This window comes from Chiloscyllium plagiosum, chromosome 33, assembly GCF_004010195.1.
Source record: "Chiloscyllium plagiosum isolate BGI_BamShark_2017 chromosome 33, ASM401019v2, whole genome shotgun sequence".
Classification (NCBI taxonomy): Eukaryota; Metazoa; Chordata; class Chondrichthyes; order Orectolobiformes; family Hemiscylliidae; genus Chiloscyllium; species Chiloscyllium plagiosum.
In genome coordinates this window covers 31,699,929-31,718,083 of record NC_057742.1, presented here as the reverse complement: position 1 = coordinate 31,718,083, position 18,155 = coordinate 31,699,929, and the positions used below count along the sequence as shown (strand labels likewise).

The 18,155-nt window shown below is 40.8% G+C and overlaps 1 protein-coding gene across 2 annotated transcripts in view; it reads left to right on the top strand.

The window, feature by feature from the left end:
• The window catches only part of LOC122539987 (sodium channel protein type 4 subunit alpha-like), a 185,520-nt gene that overhangs the window by 53,283 nt on the left and 114,082 nt on the right, over positions 1 to 18,155 (top strand). Inside the window, exons 2-3 of one of the 2 annotated variants that reach the window (XM_043675247.1) lie at positions 8,448 to 8,570; positions 13,987 to 14,327. In XM_043675247.1, the coding sequence (XP_043531182.1) occupies positions 14,067 to 14,327 (261 nt within the window). In that variant the 5' untranslated portion in view covers positions 8,448 to 8,570; positions 13,987 to 14,066. The remainder of the gene's footprint in view (positions 1 to 8,447; positions 8,571 to 13,986; positions 14,328 to 18,155) is intronic. The other variant, XM_043675246.1, reaches the window with a different exon arrangement.

Genomic DNA, 18,155 nt, shown 5'->3' with positions numbered 1-18,155 from the left:
CTCCGGCCTATCACCCTCACCTTGACCTCCTTCCACCTATGCATTTCCAACGCCCCTCCCCCAAGTCCCTCCTCCCTACCTTTTATCTTAGCCTGCTTGGCTCACTTTCCTCATTCCTGAAGAAGGGCTCATGCCCGAAACGTCGATTCTCCTGCTCCTTGGATGCTGCCTGACCTGCTGCGCTTTTCCAGCAACACATTTTCAGCTCTGATCTCCAGCATCTGCAGTCCTCACTTTCTCCTGTAACTAATTATATACATGATTATGTAGAAACATAAAAAATGGATGCAGGAGTCAGCCATTTTGCTCTTTGAGCCTGTTCTCTCATTCAGGAGAATCATGGCTGATCGTGCAACTCAGTTCCCTGTTCCCACTTTCTTCAGCAACTGGAGGAACAGAGAGGGTGAAGTCTATGAATAGGGAAAGATTAACTTTTAAAGCTGTTTCAGTTTTGGTAATCTCAATTTATTCAGTACTTTACCATTTATACTATTTATTCTGTAATCTGGAACGAAACTAGAAAGTAGTAACATCATCCAATTTTCACTGTAACTCGGTAGAAGTGACAATATTAAATTAATTTAAATCTAGATCTAAGAATTATATTTTACTCCTTGAAAACATTCAGTGTTTTGCCTTCAATCTCTTTCTGTGGCAGAGAATTCCACAGGCTCACCACTATCTAGGTGAAGAACTTCTCCTCATCTCATGTCCTAAAGAGTTTACCTTGTATCCTGAAACTGTGCTCCTGGTTCTAGACTCACCAGTCATTGGGGACATTGTTCCTGCACTAAGTCAGTTAGAATTTTAGAGATTTCTAAGAGATGCCCCTCATTCTTCAATGAATTTAGTCCTAACCAGTGCAATCCCTCTTTGCACATCAGTCGTGCCATCCCAGGAATCAGTCTGGTAAACATTTATTGCACTCTGTCCATAGCCAGAACAAGTTTGTTCAGCCATTTTTGCTGCCATTTTGTGCACAGCAAGATCCCACAGTCAGCAAATGTAGAGAATGGTCAACTTTTTTTCTGGGCGGTGACGGTTACGAAGAAAGGACAGGATAGTAAGAGAACTCTCTCATCATTATCCCACGGGATCTTTTATCTCCAGTTATATGGGCTGGTGTCTCAAACACAGTGTTACCAGCTCAAATTGCATGATTAATTCATTGGCGTTCTGCTCCCAGAGATGTCAGGAATCAGAATCACCTCTTTGAATATGAATTCCCACTATGAATACCAGTTTGTTGAATGTACTCTGACATGCTCTAATCAAAGAGGCTGGCTTGAACCCAACAATCTCTGACACAAGGGAAAGAGTTCCAGCAACTAATCTCAGTTGGTCAGTTCTGAAGAGAAGAGCTTCAGAGAATGAATGGCTAATTTTTCACATATGTAAAACCTCAACTTCTTCATATTAATTTGATGTAAGAATGTTAAGCAGAAAAAAGAAATATGCCATCAATTTCTCCAGACATAAATTCAACCAAAGGTCATCAGAAACCTGGGACAAGTGGGATAAATGGCTGTTCTACCAGTAAATGATTGTAGATGCTTGGCAGAAATTCTAACAGCTTCCATCTTTCCAATTTTGAAAGAGCAAGTGCATGTGCAAAAATAATCAAACTTTGGCTGCTGTCCTGAATAATGCATTTACAAGGCCTCCCATCCCCATTTCATCTGTCAGAGCAAGAGTGAGAATGAAATAAAACACTTTTGGCGAAGGTTTTATTGCTTGTGTTTAAATGTTGAAGCAATTCTAAACATTTTGGGAGAAGTTGCATTACATGAACTGGATTTATGGTTCTGTTAGTGTGTACCTTCTCTCAGTACAGCAGCAGCTGTCTCTTTCCAGCTGTGAATTTAGCTGCTCAGCCTGGGTTTGGCTATGTCATTAGCATTCTCATCTCTGAGCCAGAGAATTGTGGGTTTTCATCATGTTTCAGCAATGTGAGCATACAAATCCTGACTGAAGCTTCAATGCAGTACTGAGGGGGTGCTGCACACTCTAAGGTGGCAATTTTTTAAACAGAGATCCTGTCTGCCCTTCCAGGTTGACATGGAAGAGCTAGTGTCATTATCTTGAAAAAGGGCAGAAGAGTGCTCCCTGGTGTTCGGACAAACATTTATCCCACTAAAATTTATTATCTGGTCATTATCACATTGTTATTTGTAGGAATTTGTTGTACTTTAATTTGTTATTATGTTTGTGACCTGGACGTGAATGCTATGTCCAATACATTGAGTGCACATGTGCAAAGAGGAATGTGACTTCATTTGGAACCAATGGTAAACAGCTCCCATTTTAAAGATGGCATAGCAGGCAGTGTGTATAATCGGAGGAAGAGTCATAGAGTCATATAGTCCAATCAGTCCATGCTGACTATAATCCTCAACTAAACTATTTGCATGTGTCTGTTTCTGGCCCATATCCTCCATGTACTTATCCAAGGTTTCTTAAACGTTGTAACTATGACTACATCCACCACTTCCTCAGGAAGTTTGTTCCATACTTAAACCACCCTCTGTGTAAAAAAATTGCCCTTCTTGTCTTTTTTTAAATCTCTCTCCTCTCACCTTAAAAGGACTGACTGCTTCCAAAGTCCTTGGACTGGTATTGGAGGCTGACCTTGTCTTATTGTGTTGAGACTCCCTGATTGAAGAGAGTCTCCTTCGACTTGACTGAGGACTTCTGAAAACCACCACAAACCCTTGTTAAATAGTCACGGCAACACAGCAGTACTGTAAGTCTGGTATCTCTGGCTGAAGAGATAAATGGCAAGGCGAGGTAAGGCAGAGATACTGTGAGCATGCTCAAGGTGAGTGGGCATTAAGAGAACAAGAGAACAAGCTCTGAGATGCAGCCCGATCCAGTCCACAAGCTGAGTATCTTGTGGACAACAGTCTTTGAATCAGCGCTGGACTGATGATTACTACTGTGCCATGAGGTCAGTATTAAGTGCAAAGCATGTGGATCTGAGATGTTCCATGATTCGTGATGGTGAGGCTGGTATTATCACATGCCAATGTTTGAGGATGTTGGCTATGTGCATGCTGCCCATGGAGCATACCCACATCCAAGGCGGAGGAGCCAGGTACATTCTCTGACTTTGATGTTAGGAATTGTTGACGAGTTGATGAGTTTGGTGAATCGTTAATGAGCTTCCTCATGGTAGGCGATAGGATAGGATGCTGCATATTAATGAGGCAAGCACTGATACCTGTCCATAGGTACCTGATCGCTCAGTAGAAAGAATCTCATCTTGACACTCAGATCTTAGTTGGAAAATGCAACAAGCTTCTTCTAATGTTGAGAATAACCTTGCTTGACTTCTCACGTGGCTCTCCCTCATTTCTCACCATAGCCCATGTCACCCAGACCCTTATAACATTCTGCCCTTAAAATTTGAATTGTCCCTCGTGATTTTAGCCACAAACACATACATTTATTTGTACAAATTTCCTGTTTGGTATTTCAGTGAAGTAATCAAAACTTATTGTAAATGTGTCAATTTCTTCACTGGCTGGTGATACTGCTGAGGTGCACGGAAATGGGTCAACATCTCATTGGCTGAAATTGTTTTTAAAAGTTGTAAATTGATGTTCTGGAGATAGCAGAATCCTCTGTGGATGTGCACGTATGCAGAGATGTTCAATGGCGATCATGCATCAATATAAACATTGCTGCTGTTGCTAGATTATATTCCTTATAGTGCGGAAACAGGCCCTTTGGACCAACAAGTCTACACCACCACTCTGAAGAGTAACCCACACAGACCTATTTCCCTCTGACTAATGCTCCTAACACTATGGACAATTTAGCATGGCCAATCCACCTCACCTGCACATCTTTGTGACTGTGGGAGGAAACCCAGAGAAAACCCATGCAGACACAGGGAGAACGTGCAAACTCCACACAAACAGTCACCCGAGGCTGGAATGGAACCTGGGTCGCTGGTGCTGTGAGGCTGTAGTGCTAACCACTGAGCCACCATGCCGCTCCACCTTCTATCAGTTGTGGTTTCCAATTGGCTAGTTGGCATGTTCTGCCAATGTACTATGGCACTTTTTAGCCAATTGCCTCTTCCTGGGCCACTCGAAGGGTAAGGGAGTTGGAGCAGTATGCTGACCAATATTTCTCCCTCCATCATAATTGATATAAATTATCTGGCCGTTATCATACTGCTGCTTATAAATCCTGTCTGGCATGATTCCCTGATTACAATGATGACTAAACTCAGAAAAGTCTGTCATTGGCTATAAACTGCTTCGCGATAGCCTGAGATGCTGAAAGATATAATATGTTTTTCATCTCCTAATTCAAAGACATTAACTGACAAACCAAACCGTGAACTCATAATCTTGTGTACTGTGGCCATGTTGAAGCATGGAACTGGGCCTGAATCTTGCCCTTCAAGGTGAGAGTCATGAGTCGAGCCATTTTCTGATCTTGTAGACCTGCACCAATTCCTGACTACACTATTTCCATGATAAGCTATCAGGGCTTCTGCATCGCGAAGCAGGCCTGAAGCCTGTCTTCATTCACCGGGGAATTGGCCCAATACTGACTGCGTGTTGGGCCAACTTCCCCTTGCTTTGTAAACACCCTTATCCTCTCCATAGTGGCCATAGGCACTGACAGACAACATTGGGTAGTCTTTGATATGCTTGTGAAACTCTCATTGAAACATTAAAATTCAAAGCACACTTGAGAAAAATAATTCAACTTAAGTGCTCATAAAACTGCCAAAATAAACAAAAGGTCACTCAAAAACCTCAACAAAATAAGATAATGCTATTAACTGCTCATAAAAATGCAAATCAAAACAAAAGCTCTCAGTGCCCATGGGAGCAGTGTCCTGAACTGAATTGATCCATCAGGGATTTAAATCTGAAGTTTAAATACTGAGATTCCATATCAGATGAATAGAAAATGTCTGTAGAGTTGAATATATAAAAACCTTTGAAGTAATCTGAACAGATTGGTGAACCAGCATACTGCTCAAAACACTGAACAGATGCCTTGACAGTGAATCAGTGTAAAGATTAAAGCAAAAGCTATAAATGACACACTTAAGATTTTAATCTAAATACTGTTGAATTTAGAAGAGAAACCAATTCAGTAGTTAAAGTATTCTAATTCATTAGAACACGTTCACAATGTTGGTCAATTTAGTGAATACTTACCTGTTTAGAAAAAAGGGAGATAGTGAGAATGCAGATGATCGACTGACTTCTCCAACAAGTGTGGGACTGAGAAAAGCACAGCAGGTCAGGCAGCATCTGAGGAGCAAGAGAGTTGACATTTTGGGTTTAATCTTCCATCAGAACCGGGGAGGGAGAAGGGGCCTGAGGAATAAATGGGGTGGATGGGGCTTGGGGAAAGGTATTTGGGATAGCAATAGAAGGGAGGGGAGGGTCGAAGGTTGGAGGTGATTGTGATAGATCATTGGGAAGTATGGAGTGGATAGGTGGGAAGTAAGATGGACAGGTATGTCAGGTCAAGAGGGCAGAGCCAAGTTGGAGGGTTGGATCTGGGCTGGGATGGGGGGAGGGGTCTTTGGAAGCTAGTGAATTCAATGTTTGAGACCATGTGGTTGTAGGCTCCCGAGGTGGAAGGTGAGGTGTTCCTCCTCCAGTTTGTGGGTGGCCTTATTTAGGCAGTGCAGGAGGCCCAGAATGGACATATCTTGGTGTGTGTGCAGGGGGTTTGGGGGGTGTTGGGAGGGGTAGCTGAAATGGATGGCTACAGGAAGGTGAGGTTGGTTGGTGCATATGGACCAGAGAAATTGCCAGAACAAAGCCTTCTCGTCAAAAGCTACACTAGAAAAAAATTTAAATGATCATACAGCATGTGATGTTGACAATTTATCTGAACCAAGCAAAACCTTCCTGACTCCAAAAACATGCAGTATTCATGGTTCATGAATCTACTGACATAATATGATTTATAGAGGTTTAAGAAAACCACCGACCTCACAGGAAAGTTTTAAATCCAGGAAATAGCATATTGGGGTAGGTAGCAACACAGAAGTCCTGACATTAATTTTTGTGCATATTTCAGGTTCCACCAAATCTGTCAAGGTGATGGCTATGGGAGATCCGATGGCAGTTTTGAAACTCTGGCCATTCTGCCTGACATTACATTGACATTGCCCTCCGTAGGGATGGTAAAACTTTCATCCCTGGTGTCATTGCGCCATATTATAGAATTGTCTCTTAAAATGATTCTCTGGTATAGATAAACCACACAATACAACTGGAGTCATATCAATCTTGGCAGTGATCATACTCTTGCCCCTAAGTTAGAAGGTTTTGGGGTTCAAGTTGCTCTCAAGATTTGGTTGTGTAATAAAGACAAATAGTTCAATGTGGTAATGAAGGAATATTGTACCTTTTAGATAGATGTTAAATCAAAGAACTGTTTACCTTCTCAGGTGCATATGAAAAATATAACGCTCCTCAACAAAGCACAGGAGAGTAACCTGCTTAACATTTTTGATTCATCCATCACCATTGGAATGGACGTTTTCTCATTTTATCTTATTGATGCTCAGGGAGAGCTTACTGTGTGCACAATTTTATAGCTTTCTCTACTTGACCACTTCCAAAAAAGTGCTTTGGATTTTCTGAAGTGGTGACAAGTGGTATACAAATACTAGAGTTGATTATCTGCCATCTTGAAAATAGATAAAATAAAGAATGTGGTTTTTGTGAGAAATTATTGAACAAACTTCTTTTCATTAGCTTCTAAACATGTATCATGGAGTTATTCATTACCTTATTCGCATATGACCTTACCAGTTCTCTGCCCTTTTCATGTAATTTCCATATTTTGTTTTCCTTTTGTATTTCATGAGTTAGGCAGGGGATTAGTTTGCATATTTAGATCCTTGGCTCCATATGAAGGCAGTCTTTTATTAACGTACTGGCAGCTGTGAAATGCCCCATTAATTGTTGCGTAGAAATGGATACTGCTTTCCCAGGCTCAGAGACAAATGTACTGTCATCAACAGAAGCTGGTGTAACTGCAGGTTTGAAAAGTAGGCAAGTGCTTCTCAAAACGCAAAAAACAAAACACATTTGAGAAGTAACTGCTGTCACAACATTAATACAATAGAAACACATCAGGAGAGTCTTCCAAAATTTCTTAATACAAATACCCATTTGGTGGAACACGACCTGATCTGAGAAAAGCTTTTCATTTTGCATTCATCCTGACAATTTGTAAGTACTATCAGTGTAAAAAGGGAACACTTTACAAAGCTCTGACAAAGTGTGCGGTTTTCCAGCTGTATCTTCAGTCACTCAAACAGCATAACCAGAACACTGCTCCCCCTTTATGATATCCAATGTTTTTCCCCAAGTTTGCTCTCCACTTCTTTGGTTTTCTTCTTTACTGTTCTGGCGCCTCACGGTTCATCAAGTAGACAAAGCACCTTACATCTGTTTCAAGACAAAGTTCTTTCTAGAACGGGTCACAAGTATGTCGCCAGAGACTGTATTTTGATGGTTGTCACTCTGTATCGAGCATGGCTAACCAGGAGGCTCTCCCAATTGTACTTTTCCCATATTGCAGGAATTTCCAGGGATAATCCACCTGTTTGGCTGAGTAATGTGCTACAGCAACTGCTCTGCTCAGGACTGTAAGAAACCGTGGAGAGTTGTGAACAGAGCTCAGTCCATCACACAAGCCAACCTTCCATCCATTGACTCCATCTGCACTTCTGAATGCCTCGGAAAGGCAACCAATATTATCAAAGACCCCTTCCACCTTGGTTATAATCTCTTCCAGTTTCTTCGATCAGGCAGAAGATACAAAAGCTTAAACACACATGCCAACAGGTTCAAGAACAGCTGTTGTTAGATTGCTGACTCTCAAATTTCAAATCTAAATGTTGACCTTGCTCTTTGTGCACCTTCTTTGCAGCCATAACTTTGTATTCCACGCTCTGTTCGATTACCCAATGATTTTACTATGGTAAGATCTGCTGTACTGTTTGCAAAACAAAACTTTTCACTGTACTTAGATAATGTGACAATAATAAATTAAATGAAATCAAAGAAAAATCAAGTCCTCAAATGAGATTCGAACCCTAAGTTCGGAATCCAATGCAGGGTCAATAACAACTATGTTTTGCTCTTGACTACCACGACTAGAAATCTGCTCCATGGCCTGATGTGTCTGTGTAAAAACACAGTTTGAAAGTGTGCTCCATTGAGCTTGCTGTCACTGATTAGTTTGAGGTTGGTTTCCAGACTTCTGTTGCCCATATGGTTTGCTGCTTTGTATCTTAAGTATCTTTGTATCTTATCTTTGTATCTTAAGTTGGATTATCTGCTTAGAAGCCACGTTTTCGAGCTTGAAGAGCCAAATTTCTTCAGATCATCCATTGGCTTAACTGGTGCATTTGATTGGGATTTCTAACTGCACTATCTTCTTATTAGATTATAAGGCCCACCCAAAGCAGCGGAATCTTCGATATTACATGTCTTATGAAGAACAGTGTCCTCGCTATACTCCCAGCCTCTCAAAGATTATTTACAAATGAATTGTTTACTGCAATACAGGTATAAAGGATCACTGGATAAATTTAAGTCATAAATATCATTTCAATTATATATATAAAACTAAGAAAATTAATTTCCATTGAGCCAGCATTGAGAGCACAAACTCAGAGCTAACGTAGAAAGACAATATCCAGGCAACTGATTATTTTCTTTCATTTGGAGAATAGCATGTGATGGAACTTTTGTGTGTACAACAGAGTAGCAGTTATGGCTGGAATATAACTAAAGTAATGTTCTGAGGAAAAGGCCATATTGGACTTGAAGCATTAACTTTATTTCTCTCTCATCTGCAAATGATGCTGAGTTTCTTTGGCATTTTCTGATTTTATTATCAACAGTATTGTGTTTAGAACTTGCCAATGCATATAAGGGAATATATTGGAGGGATCACAATGTTGGCCCATTAGAATGATAATGGCTGAAAAGGGTTAAATTATAAGACCAAAAGACATAGGAGTGAAAGTAAGGCCATTCGGCCCATTGAGTCTACTCCGCCATTCAATCATGGCTGATGGGCATTTCAACTCCACTTACCCGCATTTTCCCCGTAGCCCTTAATTCCTTGTGATATCAAGAATTTATCAATCTCTGCCTTGAAGACATTTAGCGTCCCGGCCTCCACTGCACTCCGCGGCAATGACTTCCACAGGCTCACCACTCTCTGGCTGAAGAAATGTCTCCGCATTTCTGTTCTAAATTTGCCCCCTCTAATTCTAAATTTCTGTTCTAAATTTGCCCCCACGGGTCCTAGTCTCCTCGCCTAACGGAAACAATTTCCTAGCGTCCTTTCCAAGCCATGTATTATCTTGTAAGTTTCTATTAGATCTCCCCTTAATCTTCTAAACTCCAATGAATACAATCCCAGGATCCTCAGCCATTCCTCCTATGTTAGACTTACCATTCCAGGGATCATTATAATCGATTACTGAAACTAATCTTGTAAGCCTTTAAGTGTAGTAGTTCATGGAGTGATCGAAATGAGGTATTCAAAATTACTAAAATAAATTGCAAAGGTAGGTACATGGTCACACTTTTCGCTCTGTTGAGGGATTGCAGCAAGGGGTTAATGTTAAAATGAGAACTTGATGTTTCGGGGTAATGACAGATTACAGTTTTTGACACAAAATGTGCTGGAAATCTAGAATTCTTTCTCCCAGAAATCTACTGAGCCTGGGATTTAACTGAAAATCTCAGAATTTGAGATAGAGAGATTTTTAGGGTGTAGGTTTGCTCGCTGAGCTATAGGTTTGATATACAGACGTTTCATTACCTGGCTAGGTAACATCATCAGTGGCGACCTCCAAGTGAAGCGAAGCTGTTGTCTCTTGCTTTCTATTTATACCTTTCTCCTGGATGGGGTTCCTGGAGTTTGTGGTGATGCCATTTCCTGTTTGTTTTCTGAGGGGTTGACAGATGGCATCTAGATTCATGTGTTTGTTTATGGCATTGTGGTTGGAGTGCCAGGCCACTAGGAATTCTCTGGCATGTCTTTGCTTAGCCTGTCCCAGGATAAAGCACGACAAACAGACCAAACACAGCCAGAAACCCTCAACACCTTACCATACATCAAAGAAGTTTCAGAAATGACAGCCAGACTACTAAGACCCCTCGGAATCCTCATACCACACAAACCCACCAACACTCTCAAACAAAAACTAACAAACTTAAAAGACCCAGTACAACCCATGGACAAAACCAACATCATCTACAAAATTCCATGCAAGGACTGCCACAAACACTACGTAGGACAAACAGGAAGAAAGTTAGCCACCAGGATACATGAACACCAGCTAGCCACAAAAAGACATCGCTTCACTTGGAAGTCGCCACTGATGATGTTACCTAGCCAGGTAATGAAACGTCTGGATATCAAACCTACAGCTCAGCGAGCAAACCTACACCCTAAACCTCAACTTGAGCTACAAACCTTCACAAATCTTGCAGAGAGATTTTTATTTGGCAAAGGTGATTTCTTTGGGGAAGAGAAAGTTGACAGGAGATTTGATGGAGACATTAAAAACCACGAGGAGTCTAGACAGACAGAAAGCATTCCCATTGGTGGAAGGGTCAAGAATGAGCACGAACAGGTGTATATTAATTGACAAAAAAAATGAAGACAGGAGGAGCAGCTTTTATATGTAGCGAGTGCTAAGATTAGTATGTGCAGACACAGAGTGCGGTGGAGAGATTCAATCAAGGCAATTCAAAGAGAATTATATTGTTATTTGAAAAGGAAAATTTGCAGGGATAGTAAGAGAAGGCAGGGGATTGCCTGAAGATGTATTACTCATTCACAAGGTCAATGCAAGTGCTATGGGCTGAAAGGCCTCTCTCTCTGTACCATAACAATGGGCTGGACGTTACGTGCCCCTACCAGGTGTGGTTTGTGGGGAGGGGGATATATGTAAAATAGGGCAGGTGCCCAGCCTACCACCTTCCCCATCAAATGCCCATCAACCTCATATTGCAGAGTGTGGGCAAATACCAACATTGCAGTCCAATAATGTAAACCATTAAGTAAGGGTCAATTTAGCTTGTTAAAAAGTCAACTGACCTTAATATTACCCTATCTGTACTAAAAATATGGTTGATGCAGGCTTAAGACTATTCATTTTTTAAAAGCTGCTTAAAACTGGAAGGAAGGGCCTACTATCTTCGGAGGGTACACTTTTCTAGTGGGGCTGTTCCCCCCCCCAGAGGACAGTATCCCACTTTCTTCTTACTCTCATCTACTTAAAAACCAACCTCTCCACCCTCCTCATCCCCACACCAGGCTGGCAAAACCATACCTTGACAGCAACCCTGACTTACCTACATTTGGTGTTTCATTCATGGTCTTGCCTGCCATCCCATCAGTACTGATTACAGAGCTCTGGCACTGCCTGCCCTGATGGAGCTGACAATCAAACAATTTGGTCATCAACTGTAGAAGCTAGGGCATCCTGTGACTTAGAAATGGAAATCCTGCTCTTCATGAATTTAGTCTTCTCAATGCCCTCTTTACATCTCGCAGCAGACGCCAACTCCTCCTGCAAGTGTAGGCCTACTCTGTGATTCTATAACAAAAAGAACTTGCATTTATGTAAAACACATTTCACAATGTCAGGACTTCCTAAAGCTTCACAAGATTTTAAGCACTTCTGAGGTGTGATCGCTATTGTCATCTAACAATTATGTATTCAATTAGCACACAGAAAGCTAATGAGTTATTGCATGAGTGACAATAAAATCACTACAAAGCCTTTGCAAAGTGACCAAATAATTTATTTTAGTGACTTCTCATTGGGAAATAAATATAGGCCAGCACACTGGGAGTCTCTCATATTGTTCTTTCAATAGTGTGATGAGATACTATATCTGAGACAGCAAATGAGGTGTGATACTTTTCACTATTTTATAGTTTGTAACCATTTCTGCTCCCAACACGAATCAAGCACTCCTCATTTACACCACAGACATTAGAGGCAAACTAATATATTAGCTCTGATGAAGAGTCATCTCGATTCGAACGTTAGATTGCTGTCTCTGCACAGATGCTGCCTGACCTGCTGTGATCTCCAGGAATTTTTGTTTTCAGAACAGATTCCAGCATCTGCAATAATTTTCTCCTAATATGTTAGCATGTTCCTCAAGTATCAGTTTTGTAATTTTCCTTTAAAACAAATATCATTTTTAATGAGATCCAACAAGCATTCTCTAACAACTCATATAAAAATGTAAGTTTGTTCATAAGATATAGGAGCAGAATTAGGCCATTCAGCCCATTGAGCCTGCTCCGCCATTTGATCATGGCTAATATACTCCTCACCCCCATTTTCCTGCTTTCTCTCCATATCCCTTCAAACCATTACCAATTAAAAATCTGTCTAGCTCCTCCTTAAACTTACTCACTGTCCCAGTATCCACTGCACTTTGGGGTAACAAATTCCACAGATTCACAATCCTTTGGGAGAAGTAGTTTCTCCTCAACTCTGTTTTAAATTTGCTACACCTTAGCCTAAGACTATGACCTCTCATCCTCGAATGCCTCACAAGATGAAGCATCCATTTCACGTCTATTTTATCCACATCTTTTATCAACTTGAATACCTCGATTTGATCGCCCCCTCATTCTTCTAAATTCCAGGGCTAAACTACGGTGGCTCAGTAGGAGCACTGCTGCCTCACAGCGCTGGGGACCGAGGTGTGATTCCAGCCTCGGGCGACTGTGTGTCTGTGTGGTGTTGCTCATTTTCTGTGTCTGCAAGGATTTCCTCTGGGTGCTTCAGTTTCCTCCCACAGTCCAAAGATGTGCAGGTTAGGTGAATTGGCTATGCTAAGTTGCCCATAGTGTTCAGGGGTGTATACGTTAGGTGTGTTAATCAGGGGAAATGTAGAGTAATATGGTAGGGGAATGGGTCTGGGTGGGTTACTCTTCAGAGGATCGGTGTAGATTTGTTGGGCCAAATGGCCTGTTTCCACACTCTAGGGATTCTGTGAATCTGTTCAACCTCTCTTCATTCAACAAACCCCTCATCTCGAGGATCAATCTAATGAACCTCCACTGCCATTACATCTTCCCTCAGATAAGGGGACCAAAACTGTGCACAATACTCCAGGTGCGGTCTCACCAATAACTTGTATAGTTGCAACAATACTTCCTTGCCTTTATATTCCATTCCTTTAACAAAAAAACCAACATTTATTCACTTTCTTCATTATCTGCTGTACTTGCATGCTAGTTTTCTGTAACTCATGAACAAGTACACCTAGATCCCTCTGCACCGGAGCACCTGAAGACTTTTCCCATTAAAATCACAGGCCACCTTCCCATTTTTTCGACCCAAATGCATGACCTCACACTTATCTATGTTAAACTCCATCTACCACATTTTGGCCCACTCTCCTAACCTATCTGTATCCATTGTAAGGTTCTTATTTCCTCACTGCAATTTACCATCCCACCTATTTTTGTGTCATTTGCAAATTCATGATTGATTGGGAAATATTAATCAGCACTGAATAGCCTTGCAAAATTTTTTGTTTCTTTCTTTTTGGCCAATTTTCATGGAGACTGAGTCTGGATGTGTCATGTTTTTTAGCTGTTTAATAAAACAGATGAAATAAAAAGGAAATCCTCTATTGGTCAGAGAAATTACACAGATTACCATTAAATTGGAAATTAGTTTTTGTAGTTTATTGAATTTGTATCTGTATTTTTCAGGGATAGTTTTAGACCTTATATTGTACACAAATTGTCAGTAGACTTTCCACAGCAGACCTTGAATGTGGTGTGTTGATGACTGTTGTAATCACTGCATTTCTTTTTGAGTCAATTCTTAGGAACATTATGGTCATTATGTATCGTTGTTGATTAATGTGCAATTTTCTGTATGTAATACTTATGTCACCAAAATATCTGATTTCCTTTTCACAGATTAATTTGTTATTTCTGAAGTACAGCCGTTTTGCTGAGGAGATTGATTGACACAGATTGAAGGGCTACAGAATGAGAAGATGGCATGTTTCCTCACTCATCCGGGGCCTGACAGTTTACGCAAATTCACCAGAGAATCTTTGGCTGAAATTGAGAAAAGAATTGCTAAGGAAAAAGCTGAAAAGGCAACAAAACCACCGGTAGAAGATGAAGATGACAAACCCCAACCCAAAAGTGATCTGGAGGCTGGCAAACCCTTGCCATTTATTTATGGAGACCTCCCTTCAAACTTAATTGCAGAACCTCTGGAAGAATTAGACCCATTTTATAGCTCAAAGAGAGTAAGTCCCAGAAAGATTCATTACTTCCACAGGAACCTCAACTGTTGAAAGTAAAAAGGAGATGGACATAATTTATTATGAGAAACTAACTGATAGCAATTAAATCCTGTGAGTGAATTATCAGCCACCTCAGGAGTTAACCAGGGCAGTAATTTCTATTTTTAAAAATATGCTGTGATAAAATTGCCATTTTATTTGTTGTTTTAGAGATTCTGATGACACAAAAAAAAACATCAAAAATAGTGAGGAACTATCCTAATGAGAATGAAAATCATAAAGCAATTAATATTAGGACAGAGAGGGTGCTAGAGAAACTAATGGGACTAAAATCCAACCAATTTCCTGAACTTGATGGCCGATATCCAAAGGTTTGAATAAAGGTAGCTGCAGAGATACATTAGTTATGATCTTTCAAACTACCCAGCATTCTAAAATGGTCCCAATGGATTGAAAGGTAATTATTATTCATATAGGATGACGTGAATCAAATTTGGAAGTGAAAGGGTTTTGGAAAATGGTGGGTTGTAACCTGCTAAGGGGAGGAAGGGTGAGTGGAACAGGTGATGTGGGTGCCCACTGTGGCAGGCCCAGGGTACAAATTGTCCTCAAAATTGTTCTGGCTTTCCGAGGTTTCAATATGTTTCAATTTTTCACTGAATGTTAGTTGCATAGTCACAAATATAAGCCAGTATAATCAGACGTGACTTTACAATGTAATTGCTTATTTCACTTTTCAGCAATGAACTGATGCTGAAAACAAATATATGAACAAATATAAGCTACCATGATCTAGTTTAACATTTTTGAGTGGCCTGTGAGTAATCTGTATTTAAATAACTAAACAAACTGTACAAATACTTTCACAAGTTGCATTGGTTTACAATAATTAATTGCTTAGTAAGTAAAGGTTATTTTTTAGTATTTAAATGCTTTCGACTCACCTATTATTGCCTTATGCTAAAAAAATTTAATTGTAAGACCTCCCTTGAATGGCAGCGAACAGAAGACATTACCAGGAGCACAACATGATGATTAATCCAACCTGGGAGTGAGACCAGTTTACGAGCAGAGTCTACGACTTCTAAACCTGTTTAAATGTTGGTGGACATTCTGTTTGGATTGGACATAGCTTATGGGTGAAGTCTCTCAATCTTTTTGCCAGTTTGACTGCTTTGAGGCGAATTATGAACACTCTCTATCAGAGGCTCTACCCATTTCTCTTGAACCAGTAGTTAGATGTGTTAGATCTCATTCAAACTGAGAGAAATCAGGCCTTCAGCACCCATTCTTGATCTATTACACAGCCAACCAAGTCATCAGCTGGGCATTGCAGTGGCCCAATCCTCAGCAGTGATTACCTTTTCTCCCAATAAGTTGCTTGCTTTGTTGGAAATGAGGCCCAAGGACCAATAGCAGGCTCACCCTGGGCTTTGCTGTTCAGGTAGAGATTTGATACTTTGTGCCATTAAATCATACACTTTACATCCCTTGAATGGTACATCAGTGAACTGATCCTGTGAATGATGATTTCCAAGTCTTGCAAAATAATTCCAAGTCGGGCCAAGATTTCTCTGATTCTCCTCCCCTTGTGACATTTCACTAACAGGAAAGAAGCTTTAACCTAGAATTTCAAATTTTATGAAGGGTTAGTTATACCCTACTCTGCACTGCACATTCCCTCCCAGCAACGGTGAGTGTGAGGTATTTAATTGAATGCCATCAGTGTTACCCTGTGCTTTCAGCCTAGACCCTTGTTGTAACACAGGAAAGAGCTCTCGATGAGCTTTATAAATTGAGCTCTTAGCAGCTGACATTGAAAGTATAGGGAAGAGATCACTTTGAGCTGTCAATTTTGAGACCACAACAGACAAGAATGGAGCAATCACATTTGATTTTCTGACACTGTAGATCCTAATTATCTTTGGTGGAAGGCAGGCTGACAATACGTATCTGCATGCATAAAAATATCAGAAATCTAATTTAACATGTTTATGAGTGGCAAATCAATTCCCAATTACATTATTGCTGTCCTTATGTCTGTAGCAGTAGAGATTAAAGTCATTAAAGAGGCCTGATCCATCCAATCAAATACTGTCAAGTCAAATACATAATGCTGTAGGGCATTATTAACATTACTATCAATATAGTAATGTTTGTTAACTGACAAACTTTACCAGATGACAGAATCTTTGGCTCTATATATTGTTGAGCTAAGAGGCCAGAAAGGCACTTCCTCAGGTAGGGTGTGAAGGTGGCTAAATCCTGCCATCTTCTCATCTCCATCAGAATTAAGTTGGGAAAGCCCACAGTGGACCTTCTAGCCCTCTCCAATCGAGACCCCCCTCAGGCCTCACGTCACGTACAGCTAGGCTGAACCTTGCTGTAGGTGTGGCCTGTTGCATTGCAGCGTGACCAGTAGGTCACCCTTGTGAGGACAGCAGTCTGGGAAAGAGGGTGACAAAGTCCCTCACCCAAAACAATCACTGCCCAATTAAGAGACTGGGCACAGGGAGGGGAGCTCTTGCTTCCTGTCCCACTGCCATTCCCTCTCTCTGTGCCATCCCACCCCTCAATCCAGAAAGCCACCACTCAAAAACCACTTACCTTGGTCTTGTGTTCTCCATGATCTTGGGACAGCAAGGATGCAATTCCAGCAGCATCTACAGTTTTGTCTATGGTGCTGCTGACTGGCTGAAACTGATCTCAATTCCACTCAAAGTTCACCGTTGGCCTTGCCAATACCAGATTGAAAATGTGGTTGGTGGGTCCGTTCATGGGTTGTTGTTGTGTTGCCATAGTCTTACCAGATCATAGGTGCTGTTCTCTTATTAGAGAGAAGCAACTGGTGGTGATTTAATCTGAGGGCCACCAGATCTCAGGTGAGGGAAGAGTTTGAGAAGGAGAGTCCTTGGGACAGGTCTGTTGGCACCTCTCCAAATGACTTGAAAGCACCACTGCTTCAGCAAGATTTGTCCACAGTACGGCTGGCCTGGCTCTCAATCTGATTTGTATGTTGCTCATATTGAATTGCAGCTGCTATGCTTTGTACTCTTGTAATCTTATTAGTTTTGAAATGGTGCTGTGTGAATATTAGAAGGCCAGCACATAATGTTTTCATAATCAAATTTCCTCATTGAAGTGTTAACACATTTATTTTAGACAGATTAACAGCTGCATTAAAATAGCAGTTTCACACAATGAGCTGAGCATTTGCACTCTAATCATTGCAATTGTAATTTTAAGGCCCTGTGATATTTGATTCGAACTACAGATGAAATGGAGGAACTGGGCTGATCATCCTATGATGCTTTGCCGTGGGAGATCGGAAAAGCTGGAGGTTGTTTTAATTACCTGCTATCTGTTTCTCAAATGAACAACAAATGCCACCAAACAAAAATCTAAGGCAGCCTTTGAACAGCTAATTACCAGTTTGATTTAATCTTCAGGCTTCATTTCAAAATCAGCAACCAACTCCCCTGCTTCAAATGGTAATTATTCTACTTGCTGTGCTGTATGGCTCCAACTGAAATTTTCTTGAAGTGGGGAGAAGGCAAGTAATGTAATTGTCCCACTTTTTCCAGTTGTTGAGAGGCTGTAGCAGAGTGCACAGTCAGTTCCCTTCAATTATCACAGTAATCTTCTGTTCTGCTGCCAGCACCCATCCTCTACCCTCAGATTTGCTCATCCTGAAAACTCTACCTACTTTCCTCAAACAGATCTCTAAAGCATCCTGCTCCTTGCAATCTCCTGTGGCAGCAAAGCAAATGGAACATGGTAAATGCAGTTCATTCATAAAATTAACCACTGGCGAAATTGCAAATGTCTCTA